At 38.9% G+C, this 25065-nt stretch overlaps 1 protein-coding gene across 2 annotated transcripts in view; it reads right to left on the reverse strand.

Annotated features, from left to right (window-relative positions):
• The window catches only part of cdk6 (cyclin dependent kinase 6), a 47139-nt gene that overhangs the window by 9156 nt on the left and 12918 nt on the right, over positions 1 to 25065 (reverse strand). For both annotated transcript variants that reach the window (XM_020707100.2, XM_004074000.4), the window contains exons 4-5: positions 21280 to 21447; positions 3102 to 3211 (exon numbers count right to left, since the gene is read on the reverse strand). In XM_020707100.2, coding sequence (XP_020562759.1) covers positions 3102 to 3211; positions 21280 to 21447 — 278 coding nt within the window. The remainder of the gene's footprint in view (positions 1 to 3101; positions 3212 to 21279; positions 21448 to 25065) is intronic.

Genomic DNA, 25065 nt, shown 5'->3' on the forward strand with positions numbered 1-25065 from the left:
TAAAACTGATAAAAGATCGCAGGAAGATCCTGGAGGACAAGACCAAGTCTCACACTGAGGAGTAGAAGAAAGAAAAATACAAGGAGAAGACAAGAGAGAGGATGCAGGAGTAAAATGATCCTTGTTATCATTACACTGCATAAATAGAAAAAAACTCTTCATGAAAGGAACAACAAAGAACCAAAGCATTTGTTTAATAGTTATGTTTAGAATATATACATTTGTAGCTGGACTGGCATCTGATGAACTGTCATATGGGGGTACATAAAGGTTAGATCTGCCAGCACTAGCTAATCTACCACTGATCTAATGGTATACCGTTAATACAAGCATTTCTCACAGTGACTCTTAGAGCAAAGTTGACATTTCTTCAGTCCCAAAAGTAGAAGTTGGGTTGTAGTGAGTGACGGGGTGTTAGGGCGGTTGGGGAAGGAAGCAGGGCTGTTCCGCATGGCATTAAGCCCTACTCTTATCTGCTAAAACATTCATGATCACTCGCTGATACAACTGTGTTCACTGTCCATTAACAGACGCACCTCCACTAAGACCATGCTTCTATAGGAGATCGTCATCCATGAATGGAAGTTTTAAACACCTTGGACTTTTCACACTTCCTCAAACTGACAGTCATTTTTTTCACTCGTTATTAGAGCAGCTCTTAAGTGTGTTACAAGTTCGTTACACCACAAACTGACAAATACCTTTACTAAGAAGCAGAATCTTGGCAAGCTTTACAACCACAACAGGCAGCTAGAGTTACTGTAATGGTTTGATAAGCCAACTGAAAAATGACTGCACATGGTACACATCATGCATCTGACAGGTGTCATTTGAGGAGAAAAACTCCTTTCAGAAAACCCCAAATGATTCCTTTTGAGACACATCTGTGACAGACAACCAAAGTGAACCTAATGCATGTAGAGATTTTTTTGTAATACTACACATTTAATACTTTCAAACAGATCAAATTCGAAACTAGTTAGTTTTAAATAGGACAAACAACAACAAGAAATGAACATTTCTTTATATTTGTTGCAAATTGTGTGTTTTACTCAGAAATATATTTGCAAAATCAACACAATACCCAAATAAACAAAAAAATGCATATTTTGTCCACTTTAACCCTTTAAGTTTCTGGAACAAAAGAAACCACATGCTATCCCCAAAACTCAGTCGTATGTGTTCAAACAACAAACAGATGGTGGTAGAGTGGATCACACTTAAAAATAAAATTAAGAAAGCACAAAGCGCACAACAGTGCGGAAAAGAAGTATTTAGTTAGTTACCAATTATGCAAGTTCTCCTACTTAAAAAGATAATAGAGGTCTGTAATTTACATCAAGATCTCACCCCGTGGGGTCAAAATGATCACAAGAACAGTGTGCAAAAATCCCAGAACCACACGGGGTCATAGTGAATGACCTGCAGAGAACTGGGACCAAAGTATCAACGGCTACCATCAGTAACACACTACAACACAAGGGACTCAAATCCTGCAGTGCCAGACATGTCCCCCTGCTAAAGCCAGTACATGTGCAGGCCCGTCTAAAGTTTGATAGAGAGCATTTGGATGCTCCAGAAGAGGATTGGGAGAATGTCCTATGGTCAGATGAAAGCAAAATAGAACTTTTTGGTAAAAACTCTACTCATCGTGTTTGGAGGATAAAGAATGCTGAGATGCGTCCAAAGAAGACCATCCCTACTGTAAAGTATGGGGGTGGAATCATTATGATTTGGGGCTTTTTTCAGTAAAGGGACCAAGACGACTGATCAGTGTAAAGGAAAGAATAAATGGGTTGATGTATTGTCAAGTTTTGAGTAAAACCTCCTTTCATTAGCAAGGGCATTGAAGATGAAACATGGCTGGGTTTTTCAGCATGACAACAATCCCAAACACACTGCTTGGGTAACGAAGGAGTGACTTCGTAAGAAGCATTTCAAGGTTCTGGAGTGGAGTCTCCGGTCATATCAACTCCATCGAAATTCTTTGGAGGGAGGTAAAAATCCGTGTGCCCAGCGACAGCCCCAAAACATCACTGCTCTAGAGGAGATCTGCATGGGGGAATGGGCTAAAATACTAGAAACAGTTTGTGAAAACTTGTGAAGACTTCCAGAAAATGTTTGACTGCTGTCATTGCCAACAAAAGGTATATAGTATTTAGTTGAACTTAAGTTATTGACCAAATACTTATTTTCCACCATAATTTGCTAATAAATTCTTTAAAAATCAGATGATGTGATTTTCTAGATTTCTTTCTCGTTTTGTCTCTCATTGTCGAGGTATACCTTTGATTAGATTACAGGCCTCTCTAATTTTTTTAAGTGGGAGAACTTGCATAGTTATTGGCTGACTAAATACGTTTCAAATGACTGATTTTTTTTATTAAATAAGAGTTATTTTCCTGAATTATTTTCTAACCAGGAAGTAAGACGTCTCAACGTCTAAGGTACCGGTTTTTGCTCTGTGTCGGTGCCACACATTTCCACATTTCATAACATCAACCGGCAATGGCAGTGTGTCTGCGTCTTGCCCACGAAACAAACAACTTAGGCAAAAATAGCATCGAAGAAAGCATTTTAGCTCCATGTTTAGACCTGTGTACGTCTTTGTTTTTCTCGTCTGAGTTGGCATCTGGCTCAAAACTGTTGAGCTGGATAGCTCAGAAATTTTTGTTGCACTGGTAATGTTAGTTTGGGGGTGCAAAGGCCTGTAAGCTTAATGAGAGAGCGTGTTAACAGACAGCTCTTAGTAACGGTGAGGGTAATAGAGGGCGGCATTGCTCCACGCCCACAGTCCCACCCACAACTCAGAGGCTAATTTTTAATGAACTCCAGCCGGTCTAGACTATGTCCTAGAAAACTTCACAGGTTTTGGATTTTGGATAAAAATGGCAAAATCATAATTAAAGGACCAATGGAAACACTTTGAAATAGACCAAAAGATGATCAGAGTTGGACTTTAAACTGGTATTTTTTTGACAGTTGGGGTTCCAGGTGTTCTGACAACTAAATACAGAATGATCTGACTTTCTCAGAACCATTTCCAAGAGCAAAACAGACTGGCATTTGGACCAATATAGCTTCTGCGGTGAAGACCTCACCTTCTCCTGAACATCTCTGCGAAGATGCAGCCAACACTCCACAAGTCCACCGGTGTAGCATAACTGGACTGGAGCAGCACCTCTGGGGCTCGGTACCAGAGAGTCACCACCTATGACAAACAGCAGAAAACTGTGAGGAATTTATTGTAAAGCACAAAGACATTAATACAGTTCTCTCTGTAGCTGCACTGGGTAAATGTCACCATCAAGGGGGGCCTCTGCACACACTCTCACACAGAAGTTTAAGTACTTTTTTTTTGCCCCATCTTAGTCTTACGTAACACATGAAATCATATCTGGCAGGACATGTTTCTGTTCCCACTACTGACATCCCAAAGTCTTTCCACAGCAGACCCACACGACTCTACACTTATAGACCCTTTTTGCTGAGTTGAATGCATCCAGATTGATTTACTAAGGATATCATGTACCTTGTCTTCTATCAAACCCCTATAACAACGGTCATTTTGTGCCACTTCACACCCCGCATGGTTTCCAAATTTGTCCTTGTAACTCTCCGGGGACCTCTCAAAGAGAGTGTGCATGGCCTGCAGGAAATCAGCATTGTTTATAGCTACAGTAGGGAAAGCCTCCAGACAAAACTCAATGACCCCTCGTAAGAGAATGGACTGGATCCAGGTGCTTTCCTCAGCTCGAGAGTTTTTTTCTCCCCAACAGCTTCTGGCTGCAGTTCCCTGTTCAGACACAGCAGAGCATGTATCTGGATTTTTGTGTCTGAAACTGATGCTGCAAAATAAAAAACAAGACATATCACCAAGAAACTTCTACTACCAGTCACCTCTTTGTAAATCTCACACAAGAAATGGCTCCACTTTGAAACCAAAAAAGTGCATCACTATCACACTTGCTTTGTGTCACTATTTTTGTTTTATTTATATTCAAATAATAAATAACTATGAATGTGAATTCACAAAAGCCTGTGATTTCATCCAAAGGAAAATGCTACCATGTATCTAAATTATTTTTAACACTTGTTTTTGAGCTTCCTTTTCCCTGATCCAATCAAAGTTGTATCTTCACAAGCATTTTAAAAAGTTATTTTCTGAAGGGTTGTAGAACTCGTAAAAATTGCAACAGACTGGTGACTAACAGTGAAAATTGCAACAGAAGCAGCTGGGGTTGCAACACCAGTTCTTGATTGAGCATAGAATATTCTATGCGGATCTCTGTTGAGTCCCTGACCTTTCCTCTTTTGCCATTCAAGTGTTGATTCTCGCCTTTGCTCGCGGCAATCTCTGCAATTTTTATTCCAAAAATAAAAAATAAAAAAGGAGAAACTCATAGTCTGTATTGATCTACAGCCCCTTCGCAATCTCACATGCATTTTTGTCATAATTGTGGCAGAAAAAGCTGGAAGCTGCAGCTGTTTTTCTAAAAGATGTAATAAAAGTTAGGTTAAGTTAAGTTAAAAGATTTAAAAACTGTTTGATGTGTGTTCGTTGTGGTTTAAAGACGTCAAAGTAAGACTCATTGTGCGCTGAGACGCTGTCACTTTAACCCAATGCATCATGGGAGATGTAGTGCAAACAGCCGCCAAACGTAAACAGACTCGCATCTCTCTGAGCTTCATTGTTTTGTTCACTTGTTCCACGGTCTGACACCAGATCCCGCGGAAAGCTACACCGCAAAAGACGACTTTTAGCTGGTATTTTTGTTGGAAAACTGAGAGACTTTACGAGCAGAATCAGAACAAGGAAGTGAAGACTTTAACCACTTCTGATTGGTCAGACTAATGACGTGTGATTAAGCCTCCAAGAATGATTGGTGGAGACAGTTAAAGGGGCGGGACTTTTCAGAAAACGTCTGAAGCTACAGCTAAATCGCGGTAGCGTCATTCTTATCAAAAAGTCTTTAATTTGATCAAATAAACACAAAGAAAAAAGTATTTTACGATCTTCCATATTCCTAATTTCTCAGTGTTTTATCAGGACCTGTTTGGATGAACAAAGAGCTGATCTCCTGGAGATGGAAAATGTTTTTGATGTTAATGAGGGTAACTTCCCACGGCAGACCTCACCATATCCCACGGCACACTAGTGTGCTGCGGCACACTGGTTGAAAAACACTGTTGTAAGCAATCAACATGAATCAGCTGAATCAGAAAAGCGCCATTGTGTTACACTTCATGTTAGCAAAGTGTTGCATATTGGTGCAAAGTCGATATGAAAACCCGCATTTCTCCACGTCAGAATCAACTGGTTCACGTTCATCTTGTAAACCACACGTGTCAAACTAAGGCCCGCAGTGTAATTATAATTGGCCCGCGAGATCATGTCAAATGTGCATCAGAGCTGGCCCACGTTATACACTGTACCACTAATACTACACATCCCACAATGCTTTGCTAGTATGTTGGCGTGCAGTCAAAACCGGCAAGCGCTCCTTTTTTCTGTTGACAGTCACTGACAGCCATGGTCCAGTCACATCTGACAAATTAATCTCACTTTACACAAAAAATGGCCTGAAAATGAAAGATGGACACCAGGAGCTTCATTATCTGTTCACGAATATTAAGGACAGACCTGTTTGTCTTGTATGTGGAGCTGATGTGGCTGTAACAAAGGAATACTATATAAAAAGGTTAAATTTTACATATCAGTTGCAGTTAATTTATCAATAAATATTGAATTTGGCACATGACTTTACTTTACTGCTTTATTTTGGCCCACTGTGAATTTGAGTGTAAACCTAGTGTAACTGTCGTTGTGTCCTTGGGCAAGAGACTTCACCCTCCCTGCCATCCAGTGTGGCGAATGTGTGTGAATGTAATGAATGGTGATGGTCAGAGGGACCGTAGGCGCGAACTGGCAGCCACGCCTCTGTCATCACCAAGTAAGAATGAGGATTGAATGAAGCGTCTGGAAAAGCACAGATAAATCTAATCCATTATGAGTGTGAAAATTTTAATGTCTGCCCAAGGAAAGTGAGGGTTTTTTCAGCCTTAATACATCTAGAATTATTGTAAAAATTAAGGGATGTTAATAATTGCAGGTTATACATACATAATTTTGTACATAATTCCCACAATAAGGGGGGGCTTCACTGTATAATTTAACCCCTCACCATAAACAGAGCCAATGCAGATGAGAAAAAATGAAGACAACATATGAAAAAGGCAGTCAAAAAAAGCTTTCAGATGCAAAAAGATGTAATTGAAAATTGGTGTGAAATTGTATTTTTTAAATACAATTTTAAAAAGTATTAAAAATACTTTCATATTTAAACCTAAAAACTTCCATTTTCAAAATACTTATATGTACAAAACCTTTACATGGATAACCAAGGCAAATCCAAATTGGTTTTAATAAGTTGTTTTTTCTGCGTTTCTTTTAAACTGGATGACACTAATAATAGAACACGTTTTGCAGATGTGTGATACTTTCAGCTCCGCTTCCTGATTCAGTTGAAACGGAGCAGAAGTTGAGGCCGTTGAGATGAATAAGGCAGAGACATGTGACCAGAAAAAGACACGCTCAGAGACAACAATGACTGTTAGGGGTCATTGAAAAATTATAGAAGAGCGAAACTTAAAAGAAAAAAAAAACCCTGAATGAAACTAAAATAACTGTCCAGACTCAGCCGTTCTTATTTTTAGAGTATAGAACAAAAAAAATCATGCAGTGCTCCATTTAGTAGGATTTATTTTACTTTGTGCAGTTTATCATTCATTTCTTCTTTGCAAAAACATGCAGCTGTTAAAAATATTTGAAATATGAATTATTTGTAAAACGAACCACTTGACATGTTCCTATAGCTATTTCAGCAGTCAGCTCAAACGTCTTTAGTCTATTGCATATATTTGATACCCTGCAGCATGAAAAAAGTGTGCTGCTGTGAGTACATACAAAGCCTTCTAGGAAGAACCACAGACCTCATATAGCCGCCTCAGTTATTCGAAAACGTGGCCACAAACTACAGATTAAAGCATATACTTAATGCATGCAAATACTAGCAGGGACACAGGAAGACAAATGAAGATAAATGAAGTTTAAATCAACCTAGAATAACACCCTCACCACTTCCTTTATGGCATTTTTTTAAAAACTAGCTGTCTATTCTTGCACCTCACTGAGCTGCTCTGCAGCGTCCGGTGCATTTGTTCATGCCTAAGTCAAATTTGTCGACATATTTACTATTTTTAGTGTTTAACAATAAGTGATTCATACGTAAAGGTCTTATTGGTGGATTATTTCTTTTGGCATTATCGTTCCTCTGCAATGATCCCACCTTCAACACTCAAAGAGCTATGCAGGTCAATTTCTTACTGACAACAACCCAATAGGAGCCACAAATTCTTATTTCACCCTTTACAAAAATAAGATACTGATTTGCATTTATATCAATGTTATTGATATGATAAACATAATGAGCTGTTGTTTTTGGAAAAAGTATAACATAAACATAATGAAAAAAAGCCTTTTTTTTTTCAAAGTATGAATTAGTTTATAACTTTTGACAGAGGTTCATGACTTTTTTTCAAAATTAAAGACAGTCTGTAGGATCATCTCCATGCAGCAAGTTCAGTAGTATGTAGTGTAATTAGGATGGACCCTTTCACGTTGTTGACCAATCAGATGGAGCCCTATTATTAGATGTTCGCCTCCTATGATGACGAGGATCATTTGGAGTATCATTTTTAAACTTTTGCAATGAAATGGGAATTATGTTTTTGGTGGTTTTGCTATATGTTTATATACCGCAAATTATATCTTTATTGCATTATTAATCACCAATATTGCATATCGTGAGTTTTCCTTTGCAGCCTTAATCAGACCTAACTGCCGTATTTTCTGCACTATAAGTTGCTCAGGAGTATAAGTCACAACAAAAAAAAAAAAGGAAAACATTAACTAAAGAGAAACAAAAAAAAAAACAAATTAGCGTATAAGTCGCACTTTTGGGAGAAAAGTGTGGCGCTTCTGAATAACACTGCTAAGCCCGGCGTAATGCTGCTGCGTTCAATACTTATACCCAATACTGATAAACACATCTACAGTGTCCTGTTGCAGTTGTTAGTATGAAAATAGTGAACATATGAGCCTATTTATCCTATTTTTTTCAAAATTCATATAAGTCTCACCTAAGTATAAGTTGCACCCATTGACTGTATATACAAACTGGACTGAGCGAGTGTGACATCACCCATAGAAAATGACTTACTTCCAGCTCCAACAAAATTAAGTCAGTTCAGTCGCCATCTTTCCACAATACAGATGACGTCAAGAAGCAGTAATTTGGTCTAAGTTGGTCTGAGTCAACATTTCTATGGCAACCACTCTGACCAATCAGGAATGACCTTGTTGGATGTCCACAGTTGAAAGCGGGGTGTCTGTCAATCAAACCTTTTGAACGATTAACATGAGACCACATGCTTTTATTGAGGCATCCGACTAGTCAGTTTATAACTTGAATAACTTGCACTACAGAAAAAATATTTTAAAAAAATAGGATTATCAATAACATGTAAAAAGGTAGCAGAGCAAGAATGGTTAGTCTAATAAAAATATAATTACTGAGTAAAAGCTGTTTATTCCTCAATAGAAGTTGATAATTGTTTTTTTTGAGGCAGGGAGTACTTTCTATTTGGAATTTAAGGTTGGAGGGGTCAGTCAATCCAGTTATAAAGTCAATAGTCGCACCCGTGCCTAAACTATGAGAAAAAAACACGACTTGTACTCTAAAAAAAATACAGTAAGTGACCCTTGTCGTATTTTTCAGAAATCCGCTTTATAATGCAGCGTGCCTTAGGTATCAATACTGGTTGTGCTTACTGGTATCTAATTGATTTGGTGCACAGCGTTCTGTCAGAGTGTGTTTTATTACGACTTTGGTTAGCTATGAAACGACATTACTGGATGGATTGTTGGAGCATCATAGCTACCATAATTGGTGGCCTCAAAGTGTACCTGAATGCTTAAAATATTTGAGAATAAGTTGAGTAAAGTTTGACTTTTCTGAATTTTCTTTTTACATGATGAGTCTTGCACTCCAAAAAATACATGACTTTTTTGATGTAAAAGATTTTTCATTTTTCTTTAACCAGATATCCACAATGGAGGGGCTACATGTGGCTCCTGAGCCTCGGGTTGCAGATCCTTGTCCTACACCATTTCAAAGTCTGTTTATTTCCATGTATAAATGGTAGAAACACTTCAACGGAATATGCGTTTTGTAGGATTAGCAGCACAAATGAATATTTGGGCTGTTCCAATGACAAGTTTCTCTGGCTTCCAATAAACAGGTTATACGATACCAACTATGAAGTTTGATCCATTTAGCCAAATAAAGAGTCCATAAAAGTATTTTTCCTGCAACCTTTGCTTTCTGCAAGTTATTTAAAACTCACATGCATGAAATGCAGCAGAGCCGACATCAACCAGATCCCACAACACACATGAATGGATTCAGCTTAACCCTCTGTTTGAAAAGCTCCAGTCTCGAGTTTGTTACTGAGTTTTACTGTTACAACAGGTACTTGCTCTGAGTCACCACTGAACAATGAGCACAACAACTGTTTTAGCAAAGATGATTACAGCAACACTTCTGCTGTCCTGAGAAAGAAAGAAAAGCTTCCAATCTAGCTTTTTGTGTGTCCTCTTTGCCTTCTTTTCCTCCCACCATGTTTGGATTCCTAATTTTTTAGTCTGGTTGTTTTACTTTTCTCTGTTTTGATTCACTTCCAACCTCTGCTCTCCTTCTTCTTTCATGGTGGCATGAAAGAGGATACAGATTCCCATGTACAGTACACCACATGAGTCACAGATAGAATAAATAAACTCTTTCAACCTTCTAGGCTGATGTTTGAAACCTGATGTTTCCTTCCTTGGAACAAGGACAACAACAAATAACTTCAGATTAACTAAATGGGAAAAGTGAAAAAGTTAGGCTGAAAGACGGGGGAGAGTGTGAGGCTGACTCCAGATTAAAGGACAACATTCTGGGAATTCCTTTCTGCTGAAAGCATACCCCCCACCCCCCACCCCAAAACACCATCCTCTACAGCTTTCTCTGTTGATCTCGCTTGCTTACTTCCCATGAGAGAGGAAATGGCTTCTCCTGCCCCAGAAGACCTTCACAACACAAGGCAGACCTCCAAGCCTGTCTGCTGTGCATCATCTGGATCTCTGAAGCCAACGCACCATGTAACACTAAAACAAAGGGCATTGGCATGCATGTGAGGGCAGCTGACTTATGTTCTGTGCACGTGAGAAGCCCTTCGATTTTAGTTCTCCAATGGAAAGTATTTTTGTATGTGCAAATGTATGCAAGCTATCCACAGCATGTTCCTGATGTTTGAACTCGCTTCCAGGCCACTACTGCTCTCTGTAATTATGCAGAGTATCAACCAAGTTTCTCAGGAGCTGTTAATATAGCTCAATATAACTACTGAACATTATTAAGGCTTTACAGGAGAGTCAAATACCAAAAATGGCGCTTATTAGTGGATAGTATGTATTAAACATATATAATTTTACCCAAAGAAACCAATTTTAGGTTCCAACAAGCCTGAACTGGGAGTCTGACCAAAAAAGTTATAGAAAATGTTCTCGGGTGGCATCTTGATGCAGTGGTTAGCGCTCTCATCACACAGCTGGGCCCTGGTTCAAATCCCAGCTGGGTGCTTCCTGTGTGGAGTTGGCATGTTCTCCTCATGCACTCCGCCTCCCTCCAAAAGTCCAGTAACATGCTTCATGGGTTGTGTATGTGCAATGTGTTCTCACCCCACACTTGCGTCACATATTGACGCTCTCAGGGAGCCCAACACATCGTTTTTCGACCCACTGAAAATTGGACATCCCGAAACTCTGGTGATTGATTTACCTTTTCAACTATAATGATTGTTTTACTTTCATTGCTGTTTTATATACCAACAAAAATGAAGGCTATTTTAAGATAAAGCGATGCATTGAGCGCTGCTTCTGCCTATATGAGGACAAAGAAAAATATTTTCCTTTTTTTGCTGTATTATTGTAATTAATAAGGTGGAAGTTAGAATCTGCAAAACTTTACTTAATTCATTTAACTGGAGGAGACAGCACATCAAACAACGACGAGTTGGGCTCACCCAAAGTGTCAATATATGATATGGAGGGGGGTCCCTACCCATGCGTCCATATATGACGAGTTGGGCTGAGAATGTGTGTGGCCCTGCAGCAGACTGGTGACGTGTTCAGGGTTTACCCCACCTTCTCTCTCCAGTAGCGGGGATAGGCCCCAGCAACTCCAAAAAGGATTCAGATCTGAAGATGGATAGATCGATGGATTAATGAAATGATCTAAGGGATGAATAAAAGTGATCAAAATGAGCTGATTCATATAAATAAGAATATAAACAAGTTAATTCTGAATTCCCCAAAGCTACATAAGCTGTTCAGTGTTCCCTCGTTTATTAACGTTTATCCCTCGTTCTAAACATGACAGATGAAATCCAAAGCAGGATTATAGATGTTTTAAGGCTGTAAAACTTCTCACTTTTCTCAGACAGACATGACGTTTTTCACACTTTTCTCACTTGTTTAATTAAACTCTCAAAGTTCAAACCTTCATAAAAAAAACAAGTATTATAGAATGAAAACAAAGATCTGATGGTGATTGAAGATTTAAGTAAATCTGTCAAACTGAAGGCATTCTTTACAGGAGACATGGCACAGAGGAGAGTGATTGACAAGATCAACAGCCAATCAGGACACACAGACTGAAGTTTCCCTTGAGTCTGTGTGTCCTGATTCTAATGGAGACCTTCAAAATGACATAATGCCTTGAAGATGACAGGAGCTTGTGGCCTGGAGGTGATGGAATTGGCGGCGTTTGGCCAGAAGCCCATGTTTACATTCCCTCTTACTGAGGAAGCAGAGGATGAAAGAGCAGCCCTGAAAACAGACATGCACCCTCTGCACACTCACAAGCACAGGACACAAAAACATGACTTCAGCAGGTCAAAAAAGGCTTGATGGGCACTTTTACCTTCCAACAGGAAGTGGGATAAAAAGTGCAGTTTGTTCTTCCGAAAGCCCAACTGGGATGAGTTTTAATCCTGGATTTAACGGCATTCCTAAAAGCAATCTATCATAAATGAAAGTCTTCCTCTGTGAATCTCAGAAGGATACAGAGTCTGTAGGTAGACCACATATGGGAAAGGCAAAGCGGATGTGCTAATAATAACCACAGAACTGCACTCTAAGTACAGTAGGGCACAGGCTGTGATGTTGTGTCTCCAGAGGGGCCCCATTCGAAGCCTCAGCAGTCAGCCATGTTATAAACACCATTATTTCACTCCTACCTCACTTTCTCTCCTATACTTTGCAAAAAGGACAACTCAGACGCCTCGCGAGGCCAAGCCGGAACGAGGAGTTCTGACGGTAGTGGGGGTGAGGTATACTCAACCAGAGGGGTCGTGGGTGGAAGCTTGAAAGACCTGGTAGCGAAAAATGCAAGAGCAGCACACAGACTGTCTACGGTACGACAGGAAAAAAGGGGGCACTGCAACTGTTGCCAAAGTATGCACAGCGTACAGGAATGCTGCACGGGGCCCACAGCAAACGAAACAAAGACAGCACAGTCAGTGGCTCCCTCTCCCCAGTGCTACCACATCCGCACATCATTAACTGGAAAATTCCTGATATATGCTGTCATTTTTCCTCTTTTTCTGCTAATGCTCAGTTTGCTGTTGCTTGTACGGACTCGGTTTTGATATACAGGTGACTATTGGTGTCTGTGTTTTTCCTTAAGCCAAGGGTTTGTGGATCCACGTGTAACGATTGCGTGGCGTGTCTATAATTTCCCATTTTTTTTAAGGTATGAAATCTGCAATGATCTAAAAATGTGCTGGTATTCATTCTTGTATATATTCTATATCATGTAAGTGTATGAATGTTTGCTTAAGTCAAGCTGGAGCCAGTCTTTTGCTATGCTGCAGACTATTCAGGCTGACTTTTCTTCTGTTTTTTTTGACCAAGTGGAGCTGTTTGAGGAGATATTTGAACATCTCCAGAGCGCACGTGCTCAACTGTGTGCAGTACAATACGCCCCCGCCAACGCTTGCTTGCCTTTTTTCCTGTCTGTCTTAGGCAAAAAGAACAGTCTAAAAAAACTTGTTAAGAGCTTGAATATAGAGAGGTAATCTGGTTTCAAGATGTATTGAAGTCTCTTATTCTGGTAAGGGCAGACGGAAGGGAACTTGGGGGGAAACATAGGGAAAACACCTTGGAGCAGGTAACAGTTTCACTTCTCGGCACAGATAACACTGACAGAGTTCACAGAAGGCTGTGGGGATAAAGGTTAGGAGTCTAAAACCAAATCGGAGATGTAAATTATGCTCACAAAATCATGAAAGTAAGTAGTTCAGTCATTTTAATGTGAGCCTTGTGTTAGTCATGACTGAACAATTTGACTCAGAGTCCAAAAACCCCCTTCAGCTTTTGTGTTGTGATGTTCTTAAGATAAGATAAAAAGACAAAAAACAAACACTTAAAGGCAAATCTAATCTGTTAACTATAACATCACTTTCTGTTTACTTGTAAGTGAAAAACTTTTTTAACTAAATCCAATTCAACAGGCAACAACATGCACATGACATGCATGCAAGGATTAGGCAAATGAGCTTCATGGGACCATCCAGACTGCATTGTACTGCAGTAGATGTTGAGTGAATGGTATGGAAAATAGACTCCCCATACAGTCAGCTTTTAGATTTATTTCTCTTAACAAAATCTAACGTAACTTCTAATCCTCTGCTACCTTTGGAGTTGTAGATAATGACAGGAAGTCCTTCAACATGAAGCCAAACTCTGTCAAAACTCACCCCTTGCATTTGGTCTGTATCACATCGAGTTGGACGAATTAATTTGGTCAGTGTCAAGCAGTGTCTTGAATGCGCGTTTGAATGCAAGGAAGGGCTTCTTCTTCTACTAGCGCATGTCCACCACCTACAATTGGAAGAGACTTGGTGCGAAATGTCAAAGCGGTGCAAATCTCATGAATTTTGCTCACAGCTCTATTCCGATGAATGAAAGACTTGGTGTCGTAGAATTCTAACACAAATCGCAATTATTAATTTCTCCTCCATTAACAATTTTCAAATGGTTGGTACTTCTGTGAATTAAAAGTGGCGTCATCCCTTAGTCACAACCACATCCGCGTTCCTGACAGGTCAAAGTTCAACTTGATTTAACTTGCAATGAAGTCTGAAAACTGTCTTGGAAAATTGCGTTGCAGCACATGAATGCTAGAGTTTAGAGCGCAAAATGCACGTTTATGTGCGTTTACATTGACTTTTCAATGGAAGTGGTCACTTGAACGCAAGTCACACGTAGTTTACGTTCCCAAATTCCCAAATGTCAGATAGATGTAAGTTTCATCATCAAACTTTCGAAATATTCCTTTGATCTTTCAGTGCCTTACATTCTTTCCCCAAAAAGCACACCTTTACTGATAAACCGAAACAAATGCTGAGTATTACTGAAGTGTGTGTTTCCAAAATCTCAGCTCACTCATTAAGTTTCCATTCAGTTTAGTGGAGCCAGTTACAGCTTAACCAGTTCCTTTAATCAGACAGGTGACCTTCAAATATTACTCAAGAACAAAAGGGGAATCATTTTTCAACAGCATGTCCAATGTTTAATAAAGAAGGTGGTAAAATGGGATTTTAGGTTTTTTGTTTGTTTGTTTTACCAATTCTGTATAGCTGCTCATTAAAAGTATTCACCACACGAAGTTCAATGTTAAGAGGCCGATCATGGTCTTTTTGTTTTTTGTATGCTTTGTCTTTTGTTTACTTTTTTATCCCTTTCATGAAGAATATCACATGACATTAATATATTTAGCACACCATGCATCTCCATGACTGAAAAGGAGCAGAGAGAACTGTGTGGAGTTTGCCTGTTTACCCCGTGTGGGGCACTTTGGCTTTCTCCCATTGTCCAAAAACCTGTTTTATAGGTGATTGGGGATTCTAAATAGGCCCTAGGTGTGAATGTGTGCGACTGTGTGGCCCTGCAACAGACTGGTAACCTGTTCAGGGTGAACCCCACCTTCACTCAACAGTAGCTAGCTAGGTTGGCTCCAGCAACCCCGTGACCCTGAAAGGGATCCAGCAGGTTCTGAAGATGGATGATGACAATTTGCAACAATAACCATTATTTTACCTATAATTTTTGATACTTGAATCTTGACTTGTACTTGACTTGTACTTCCAATCCAGAACCTAGGATGGAACGTCTCAGCCTAGGATGTATGCAGACATTTCATTCATTTGTGTAAATGGAAAAATACATGCCCTTTGTTTAGTGTTTTTTAAATTATTTTTCTGATTATTATACGTGTCTTAAATGCATTCCAAACAAAAAAAAGAAAACTACAGTAATTTATCAAAATATATCAAAAGTATTGTTATCTTTAATTGTTTTTTGCCTTGCCTTTGCCTATATTTAAATTTTGTTTTGTTTAGTTTTTTTCTATATGCGCATTTATAACATTTGTTCACCCTAACTTGGTTTGTAAATGAGCATTTAAAAAATAAATAAATAATTTAAGAAGAAAAAAGACACACCCAGGGCATATTACTATTATTGTTGTTTGGTCTTATATGTGTGTTTGACATTAACAATTGTTTATTTATTGTGCAACTGAATGTGAATTTCTGTAAATTGAAAAATGTGTAATAAAGTTTATTGGAAAACAAAAATCTCAGTTTAGGAGCGTGTGGTGATCACCCACTTCAGATTGACAGTGCGAAATCCTTTTTTTTTAAACCATTTTGTGTTTTAGAGAGCTGGGTCAACAAAATTCTGTATTAAATCTAATTAGTTTTAAAATACAAAAATAATTCAGCAAATGACAGAGTTGCTTTTTCATTTAAAGCAATTTCGTGTTTTACTATGGCACAAACATGCTTTTTGGTTACTTTTCCAGGTAATAAGTCATATCTTATTACTAAACATTGCAACCTTGATAATTTTACATTACTAATTAAGTGAAAACTTAAAATTATTTGAAAGTCAATTTATTTTACCTAAAAATATAAATTCAATTAAAATGAAAATTGAATTGGGAACTTGTGACTAACATAACATGTAATTTAAAAGTTTAAAACGCAAATGAAAAAAATGAAGATCTGGGGTAATCAGGTGGGTCTGATCAATCAATTAACTTTTTGTGTTACTACGAGACACCAATCTTGACCCGATTCAGAAAAACTAACAACAAACCAACAGCTGTGAGGATCTCCACCGGCAGCGGAGACCATGTGATTTGTCTACCTTTGCTTCTTCTTTTTTTATCTTTTAAGTCGACCATAATTTGTTAGTGTTGCTGATTGAGCCACAAGTCAAACGCAGGCATGCGTATCACGTCAAATTTCATAACTTCTTCTTAAAACGTATGTACTGGCCGAACACAACAACCGACCGTGTTGCTGGGCAAGAAAGTAGATTCATCACAAAAAGAGAAGTTCAAGCAGTGCTGGTAAATCATCACTTTAGTGTATGAGAGTGCTACTTTCAGTTAGCAAGACTGGGGGGGAAAAAAAGGGAGTTAGGGACTCTTTGACGGCTTTATGCAAATGTTGACTTCGACTATCGTCTCATTCTACAAGCTCTAAATGATTCACTTCAAAAACTGCCCTGTCTGCTTAAGCAAGAGCAGTTCTCCAAAGCCCATTTGTGTCAGTTACAGTGGCACTGGTGACTAAATCAGTAACTGCTGGTCTGTTGGGCAAAGGGGAAGATCCTCTTAAAGAAAATGTGTTTTTAGTGTCCGCGTTCTGCACACAGGAAAGATTTTGTGCTTTAATTAGCAAGAGGAAACAATGAATGCGTGAAAAGAGATTGTGTGCGTGTTTTGGCCTGATAGGGGGGATTCCAGGGGGATTCCAGATGCACGAACATTCATCTGGAACCGACAACCTCACGTTGCAGAGCTCAACAACCAAAGTATGCACCAAACACAAGTACACTGACACATGCATTGTGTATAACTCAACCAAATCCCCATCACTAAATAGATTTAGCACCTAAGCTCCAACTATGGCCACATGTCAGAAATGAAGTAATGAGATGCTCTACCTCATCAGTATTGTTTTGCATTTCATAAAGACTATTGGTGAAAAACAGATTCAAGAACAAAAATTGCAGTTATTCAAATCTATGTGGTCCAACCTTTACAACCAAAGAAGGAAATGGATGTGTGTGCGAATGTATTTGAACCATATCTTGGGTGCATGAGTAGATTTAGGGACTTGATGTGTTAATAGCCGGTAATTCCCCAAGAGGCACCCTAACCTCAACAAAAAGCTCGCCCTTTTAGTCATAAAAGAAAAAAATCCACAGTGAAACTATAAATTGACTAACATGACGCAATGATACAAGCAGGAGGATAGATCTCATAAATGAACTCAGCAATTTCTTGTCCAAATCATAAAATAGTCTTAATAGTTCTTCTGTTTTTTTTTGCCTCATGCATAAATGAACAGTGTGATGTTGCTCAACTGTTTTTATGTACTAACCTTTTTTTCGCAAATGGTGTTGTTTTTACATTTACAAAAGCAATTTGTATGTCAATTAGCTCAATGGTTGTATCCAATAATAAATAATGGCAGAAGAAACTAGGATCTGATTAATGCTACTTCAAAAGATGGATACCCAAACTGTGTGCCACTTGGTACCGACACACAGTAAATGGATCTGCTACACCATATAAGAACACAGATTTCGGTGTTTTTGGACATGTCAGTCATTTATATTCTATTCAGTTTTTCTGTACAATTCAATCCAATCATTGTATCTTTCCAGTAATTGTGGGTGGGGTTATATAAGACTGGATGAGGGCGTGAGACAGTGCTGGGCTTCAGTCAAAGGCAAAGCAAGCAAAACCTTGGATGTACAAATTATTATGCAAATTGTATTTTAGTGTAAAAAAAAGGAAATTCTTTGTTTTTTAATTTAAACTCATGGATGATATTTTGTATCAGCGCTATTTGGACCTGAGATAATTAGTTTCCCAGGTGAGTTCGAACTACGGTACTAAAGAAGGACGTTCCACATTATGAAGCAGACCAACATTTTCAAGGAATATAGGAAAGAAAAAGAATCTCTAAAACAGCGTGAAATAGTTAAATGACATAGACAAGGTATGAAAACCAAAAATTGAGCGAGATCATCGTACTATTCAAAAGACTGGAGGTTGATTCAGGGCACACACAGGTTCATGCAGATAAACACAAAAAAGGAAGATTTCTGCCAGACAAATCCATTAGGGATAATGGCGACGAAGTGTGCATTATCAGAAATTAACGCATACCGTGGAAGCTCGAATCATTTCTGGTTAATTTCTTTTATACCATGGTCCGGGTGAATACTCGATTCTGATTGGCTGCTGGGTGTGTATTAAAAAGTGATATACCACAGGATAACCCACGGTGAAAAAAGAAGTTCCGGTCGCCTAGCTTAAATGTTTTGTATCACTGCACCGGCATCTTTATAACAACCTTTTGCTTCATCATTTGGACAAAAACAAGCGGTAAGAGGAGAACTTTCTCTCTGAACTGATGCTTTATTCGACCCATCGGAAAGATAAGCATATATATATCGCTTTGTATCGCAGAGTCGTGACTGCATCGGCGCGACGCGGATTAGTTGTTACGTGACAAATAGTCTGCTTTTTGTGAGAAAGCGATCAAAATTGGAAAAAAAAAACAAGAATTAAGGACTAAAAACGGTTTACTATTCTTTTCTTTAGTAAGTGACCATGGTATAAGCGGGTTAATGGCCTTCGAAGTATGCATTATCACTTTTTAACGCACTTCGCGGAAGCAGTTCAGGCTACCACGGTGTGCGTTAAAAAGTGATAATGCATACTTCGTCAGCCATTAACCCTTACATAATGCAGACTTGTAAGGCCACTATCCCGCTTATACCATGGTCACGTGCAAAAGAAATAAATATTCAATCAGATTTTAGTACTTTATTCTTGTTATTTGTTCGGTTTAGATTGTTTTTTTTACACAAAAAGTGGACTATTTGTTACGTGGTGTGGTGCGTTGTCACGGTAATAAGACATTTCTGTCATCCTACAAACTCACAAGTTGATGCAGGAATTATGAAGCTGCTACAAAATAAGGGGTCAAATGTAACTTGACCAATCAAAATATTTTTGATTGGAATAGATTTTGATTTCTCCAAATGGAGCAAATTCAACAAATGACCATTTTTCATTCTTCCGAATCTATAAAATGTTGTGGAACTCTCTGGTGCGTAATAATGTGGAACAGTGCATTTAAAAGAAATACTGTTATCTTCAGGAGGTTTTTTCAATAACATTTAATATTTACCCTACTGGTTGGTGACTTGAAAATTATGCTGACTGTCATTTGCATTGAATATTTAGAAAACTATCATTTGCATAATAAGTTGGAACACGCTCTAGTCTCACATGTTGTTCCTTGCTTGTCAATGATCTACCAAAGGTCATCACAGATGAGGCCGCCTGCTCACCTTTTGCAACTCCACTTCAAAAGCAACTGATCTGACACTTGTTTGCTTTTGTAATTTATCATGTATTATTTACATCAGTCTTTGCATTCATTTTGCTTCTTTGTATATTTCTAGCTATCTAAATCTGGGAGAATGCTTTCCTAAAGCTTAAATGTGTCCCTCTTTTAAACGAAGCATCAAATGTGAACACACTGAATCCAAGACTCAAATCCACTATTTTTACATAACTTTTGAATTAAAATAACAGAACAAATTGAGATGTCCGTCAGTTCTAGCTGCTTGTTACTCGAGTTGCAACACCTCCACAATAAAAACCTTAGGTTTAGCTGATATCAGACATCCTGATCAGTTTATAGAATAATTAAACTCCAAAGACTAACAATTCCCTTTTACTGCCAAACTACATAAGGTACAGTAGTAACAATATTTGTGTTATTTTTTAAATTTGGTGAGACAACAACATGAAATTCGTTTTTCTTCTTCTAAAGACTGGAAAATGGTGTTTGTGTGCCTCAAACCAGCCACTACAAATTCATCTATTCCTCTATCTTTCTGTTACATGTGGGATCAAACCAGAGCTACTAACCATGACGCTATCACGGCTGGTTTATTGGCAGCCTTGTTAATCCTGTGCAATTTTTTGGAAATTTATGTGTGTATATTGTGTATATATTGACTCCATAGTTTTTCTTTTTTTCTTTATATATCGCTCTCTGTACCTGTACTGCTGCTGCAACAAGTACATTTCCCCATCGTGGGACTAATAAAGGAATATCTTATCTTTGATAGCTTTACATTAAGCTATGAAATGTTATAACTACATGCCTGTATGTATTCAATAGGATTAGAACACCAAAGCTTTTTAAAAAAAAACTATTTTTCTTAATTGTTTACATTTTTGCTTCGACACGTTTTTCATTCCATTACAACTTTATCAAATGAATTGAACAAGTTCAGGCTGGGAAAATTGCTAATGTGCTACAAGGCATGAATGCATGTGTGTGCATGAATGCAAAGAAGATCAAAAGACCTTATCATAAAGGCTTACATTAAAAAAAAAGCACCAAGTGTCTAGTGCTGCCCACATTTATTGTTTCGTTGCTTCTTAATTTGAGCTCTTCCCAAGTTTCCCTTCTGCCTCCCTCTGTATATTATCAAGTCATCAGATACCAGAGCTCAACAGTTGAACATCAAAGTACCGACAGTGTGAGGGGAGGCCTATCTGTCTCCTCTTGTCTGCTCCATCCCGCTCTGTGACAGCCACTGAGGGGTTCCTGAGACACTACATGAAGGGGGGACTTGGCTCTCACTTTACACAGAGAAATCCTATCATTTGGCGCACTCCTCTTGAGATACCAACTGATGCCCCGTAAGTGCCCAGACAAAACACTGGATGCTTTTTATCCAATTCTCAGGAGAAGGGAGAAAAGTTCAAGCCATGTGTTTTGTGCATTAGTTAAAAATGGGGAAAACAGTTTTAGAACATATGAGAAAATGAAAGAAAAAGCTCTAGAATAAGCTGGGAGGTTTTCAGGAGATGCTTAGTGGACAGGTGCCATGACACTTAGTTGGCCAAAGCTCCACATGGCATCAGGGTCAGGGAATAGTTCCCCATCAAAGACAGAGAGGCTAAACTCTGTGCCAATAGGGTTTGATAGGCACTAACTCACCACAGATGTCAGAGCCATCTGGAAGCTGTAGATGCGAGCTAGCCCAAAGTCCGCCAGTTTGATCTGTCCTCCGCTAGTGACCAGGATGTTTTGGGGCTTCAGGTCACGGTGAACCACACGGTGCGAGTGCAGGAAGTCCAGTCCCTGGAGCAGCTGGTACATCATATCCTAAAAAAAAAACAGGTTTTAAGAAAGAAATTACAAACTGAATTTTTTAACTTGGTGTGTTTGACCTGATGAATATGATTCAGTAAAACTAACAACTTCAATTAATGCATCTGCACAGAAAGTTACCAAACAAAAAGTAACAACATACAAATGCAACAAGACATTGAAGTATTGAGGGAGTCAACAAGAAGAAGCCTATCTCTTTTCTTGTCGACTGTGGCAGATGTTTGATAACTGACTATAACACACACACACACATACACACACAAATGACAGCGGCAGAGTTAGGCCCCTGCTTTGTGCGAGAACAGATCTGTGTTGGCGAGCAGCTGTCCTGCTATAGTTAACTGTTTCTTGCTTGCTTTTCAGGCCCGTCAGCAGTGACTTCAAGTAGCACTGCATCTACGACAAACTAGCAAACTATTGTGAGCAGGAAAAAGCTATTTCCAAACCAGCTTAGACTTGTTCTTTTGAAACTCAAACAGGTCTTACACCTGTAAACAAATAGTTCAAGGGATAGTGGTAAGGCAGTTTGTTACCTCAACTGTCATCCAGGCAACTTAATGCATCCAGTTCATGTTTTTGCATGTAAGAATTAGGTAGGGTAGGTAACATAGAGCAAGGAAAAACAATGGTAACTAAAATTACAAAGACACATGTTTTTTTTTAAGGAAACACATATCTTAAACAAACAGCTCCAAAACAGTCTATCAAGACCCCACAAGTGAAGAGGACCAGAGTCCACAGCTCTATTAAGTGGCCAACCAGCTGGTGTGCGAGTCAATGAGGCCTGTGAATTCAAGCAGAAAACATTAGCAAATGGCGTGGGGCCTGGTTGTGTGCTAGCCATAGAAAAGACTCCCCACACGGTTTTGTGGGGATGATGAGCGATGTGGCACAAACGCTCTGTACATTTGGTTATAAAGTAAAACGGGTATATTTGCGTACATGTGTACCCCTGCGTAAGGGTGCATCACTGAGTGAAAGCATGCAAAAGCATGTGGGTGCCCTCTGACCATAGGCAGGATGCATAAACAGTCCTTCCTTTCTACATCTCCATTCAGCCATGACCTATGAAGAATGGCAGCAGACACACAGGGCCATAGGACAGAGGCAGGCAGTTAGCCATTTTTGTGTGTGTTTGTGTGTGTGTAGCATGGGGGGGGCTGACACAATAGTATTCCTCCACCCATCAGTTCCTCTCAGCTTTAAATAGTCATTTCACCATGTTTCCTTTCAACAGCATTTCCTAGTAAACACTAATTATCTCACGTGTGACTCTTGGACACAAACAATCTTGGCCTTCTTAGCCTTTTCTATAGCATCAATTACAAACACGAAAAGTCATAAACATTTCAGCATTTTTCCAGAACTAAGCTCAACAAAGGCAATTGAGGCAGTGTCTAATAAATAGATAGAAATGGCAAGATTTACAGTATGTGAGTACAAGGTTGCCTATATGATTTGCACGAGTCAAAAGTTCCAAATTGAAGTTGGAAGGTTTTTTTTCCAAAGGTGCTTTAAACAACTTGTGGAGAAAAGAAAAACCAAACAAAAAGGCAACATATCTAACCCTGAAAAAATGGGAGAAAACAGACTGACTACAAGAGGCAGTCAAAACATGGCTTTCTGAGCTCAGCTCCTTTTTTGATGCTAATGTACCAGAGGCAGCCATATTGTTTATTGTAGTATGGAACAATATAGGACATCTGCCGGTTAGCGTTAGTGTAATTCCCTCCCCATGCTTCATTAACCTCCCCCCTTCGTGGGCCCACGGAGTGGAGCTGTGGAAGTATGGAGGATAGTGGTGAATAGTGGTGGAGGAGGAACCCAAGCACTGGCCCGCCTGAGTAGCACTAAGACTGGGGCAAGCAGGCTGCTTGATGTCCTTCCAGCTCATTTGATCCCTGGAGGGGGGCTTCTTTCATCAATGACCATGTGGTGGGTCTTGAATCAGAGTGGGTGGTGAAGGGTGGAGGGTTGAAGTATTTATCATGGGTAAGGGTTCAGATGGGCCACGGTGGGGTGTCTGTCACTGGTTGGTTTTAGTATGGACAGCAGGTCTTTGGGCGGTAAGGTAATTTAGCTGAGGGTGAATCGTTTTATGGTTCTTATGGGGTTTGGGATGAAGACAATGTTGATGCCTTTTTCAGATGAGCGATGGTTTAAGTTAGACCTGCTGTCATAAAGGTGGAGCTGAGAGCACAGACAGTTGCTCGGGGATAATGGGGTCACACTTGGGTCACTGTGTGTCCTAGAAATAACAGGGAAAGGTGCCTATGATGTGTTGTCACTGCTTGTCCTTTTGTCCCCTTGAGGCTCCAGCTGGTCGGATGTTAAGAGAAAGCCTAAGGAGGAGGGGTGGTCTAATGGGGCATCATGATTGAAAGAGGAGCTTATCCAACTGTTAAACAGTGCTGAAAGCCTCATGTCTCAAACTTGGCTAAAGTTGGGAAGAATTCTATTAACCCTTCAAATCTGACATAGATAAACCGTGACAATTTAACTATCTTCTTCCTTCTTTTTTTCTCGAGATTTTGTTCCAATGATTAGACAATAATTTTTAAACACAGTTTCATAGAATCTAAAACTTTCATCAAGCAAGAAACAGGATAACCATTAGACAGATACTGTAGCGTCCCCAACACTAAAAAATTTTAATGGTAACGAGTTGCTGCCAAAAATAGTTCCACGATGAATTGGATATTGCTTCAAATCAGTAGGGATGCACAATGTCGGTTTTAGGCTTTTAGAGTCCCACTTCGATCATGCAGATGTATCGAAATGGAGCGGAGCAGACCTCTTTTTGTAGTTTTTAGTAAAGAACTACAAACAGCGTTTTTTCATTTGCTCCTGATTCACCACAATTTAAATATAGAAATACTCAGAAATTATTTCAGTATTAATTTTCTTTATCTCCTCCATCATGAGAAAAATGTTACAAAAACATGTTAAAAACACGCAAAACACATTTTTAACGGAAGTGGGTCTTTAAGGAAACATGACAAGTGACATTGAAAGTGCAAGCAATTTCAAATTCATTTGTTTTGACACAACACAATAAATAAATAAAAGAAATAAAACAAAAACATTTTCCCTACAGTGTTGTGAAATAGAAAGTTTTTGATTTTTCTATGCATAAGTCCTAAAGCCAGAGTTAGATTTTATTTTTACATAAGTATACATCGGACATTTTAAGTACTACTCAAAAATATAAAAACGATTAAACGTTTTCAAATAATATGAAAAAATGTGTATTATTTGTCTCTTATTATTATCTCATTAGTTGAAACTGTCACATGCCTTAAATCCAAGAAACATGCATTTTCTGAAAACTTGCCGTAATAGTGATCTGCTTTGTTCTGACCTTGAAAAAAGCAAAGAAGAAGTGACTTTCTAGCTTTAGCTGACCTGAGAGATCCCACCATCACAGAATATCCAGCTGTGGCTTTTCGGTATAAATAAAGTCGAATTATAGTTTATTAACAACAAAACAGATTAGCAAATGCTTTTCTGGATTACAGTAGAAGTAACACATTTATAATTTGGTTGTTAGTGGACAACAGCTCAGTGCATTGCCAATAGCCCTCCACAATAAATCGCAAATTTATGGTTATC

Source organism: Oryzias latipes, chromosome 11 (genome assembly GCF_002234675.1).
Source record: "Oryzias latipes chromosome 11, ASM223467v1".
Classification (NCBI taxonomy): Eukaryota; Metazoa; Chordata; class Actinopteri; order Beloniformes; family Adrianichthyidae; genus Oryzias; species Oryzias latipes.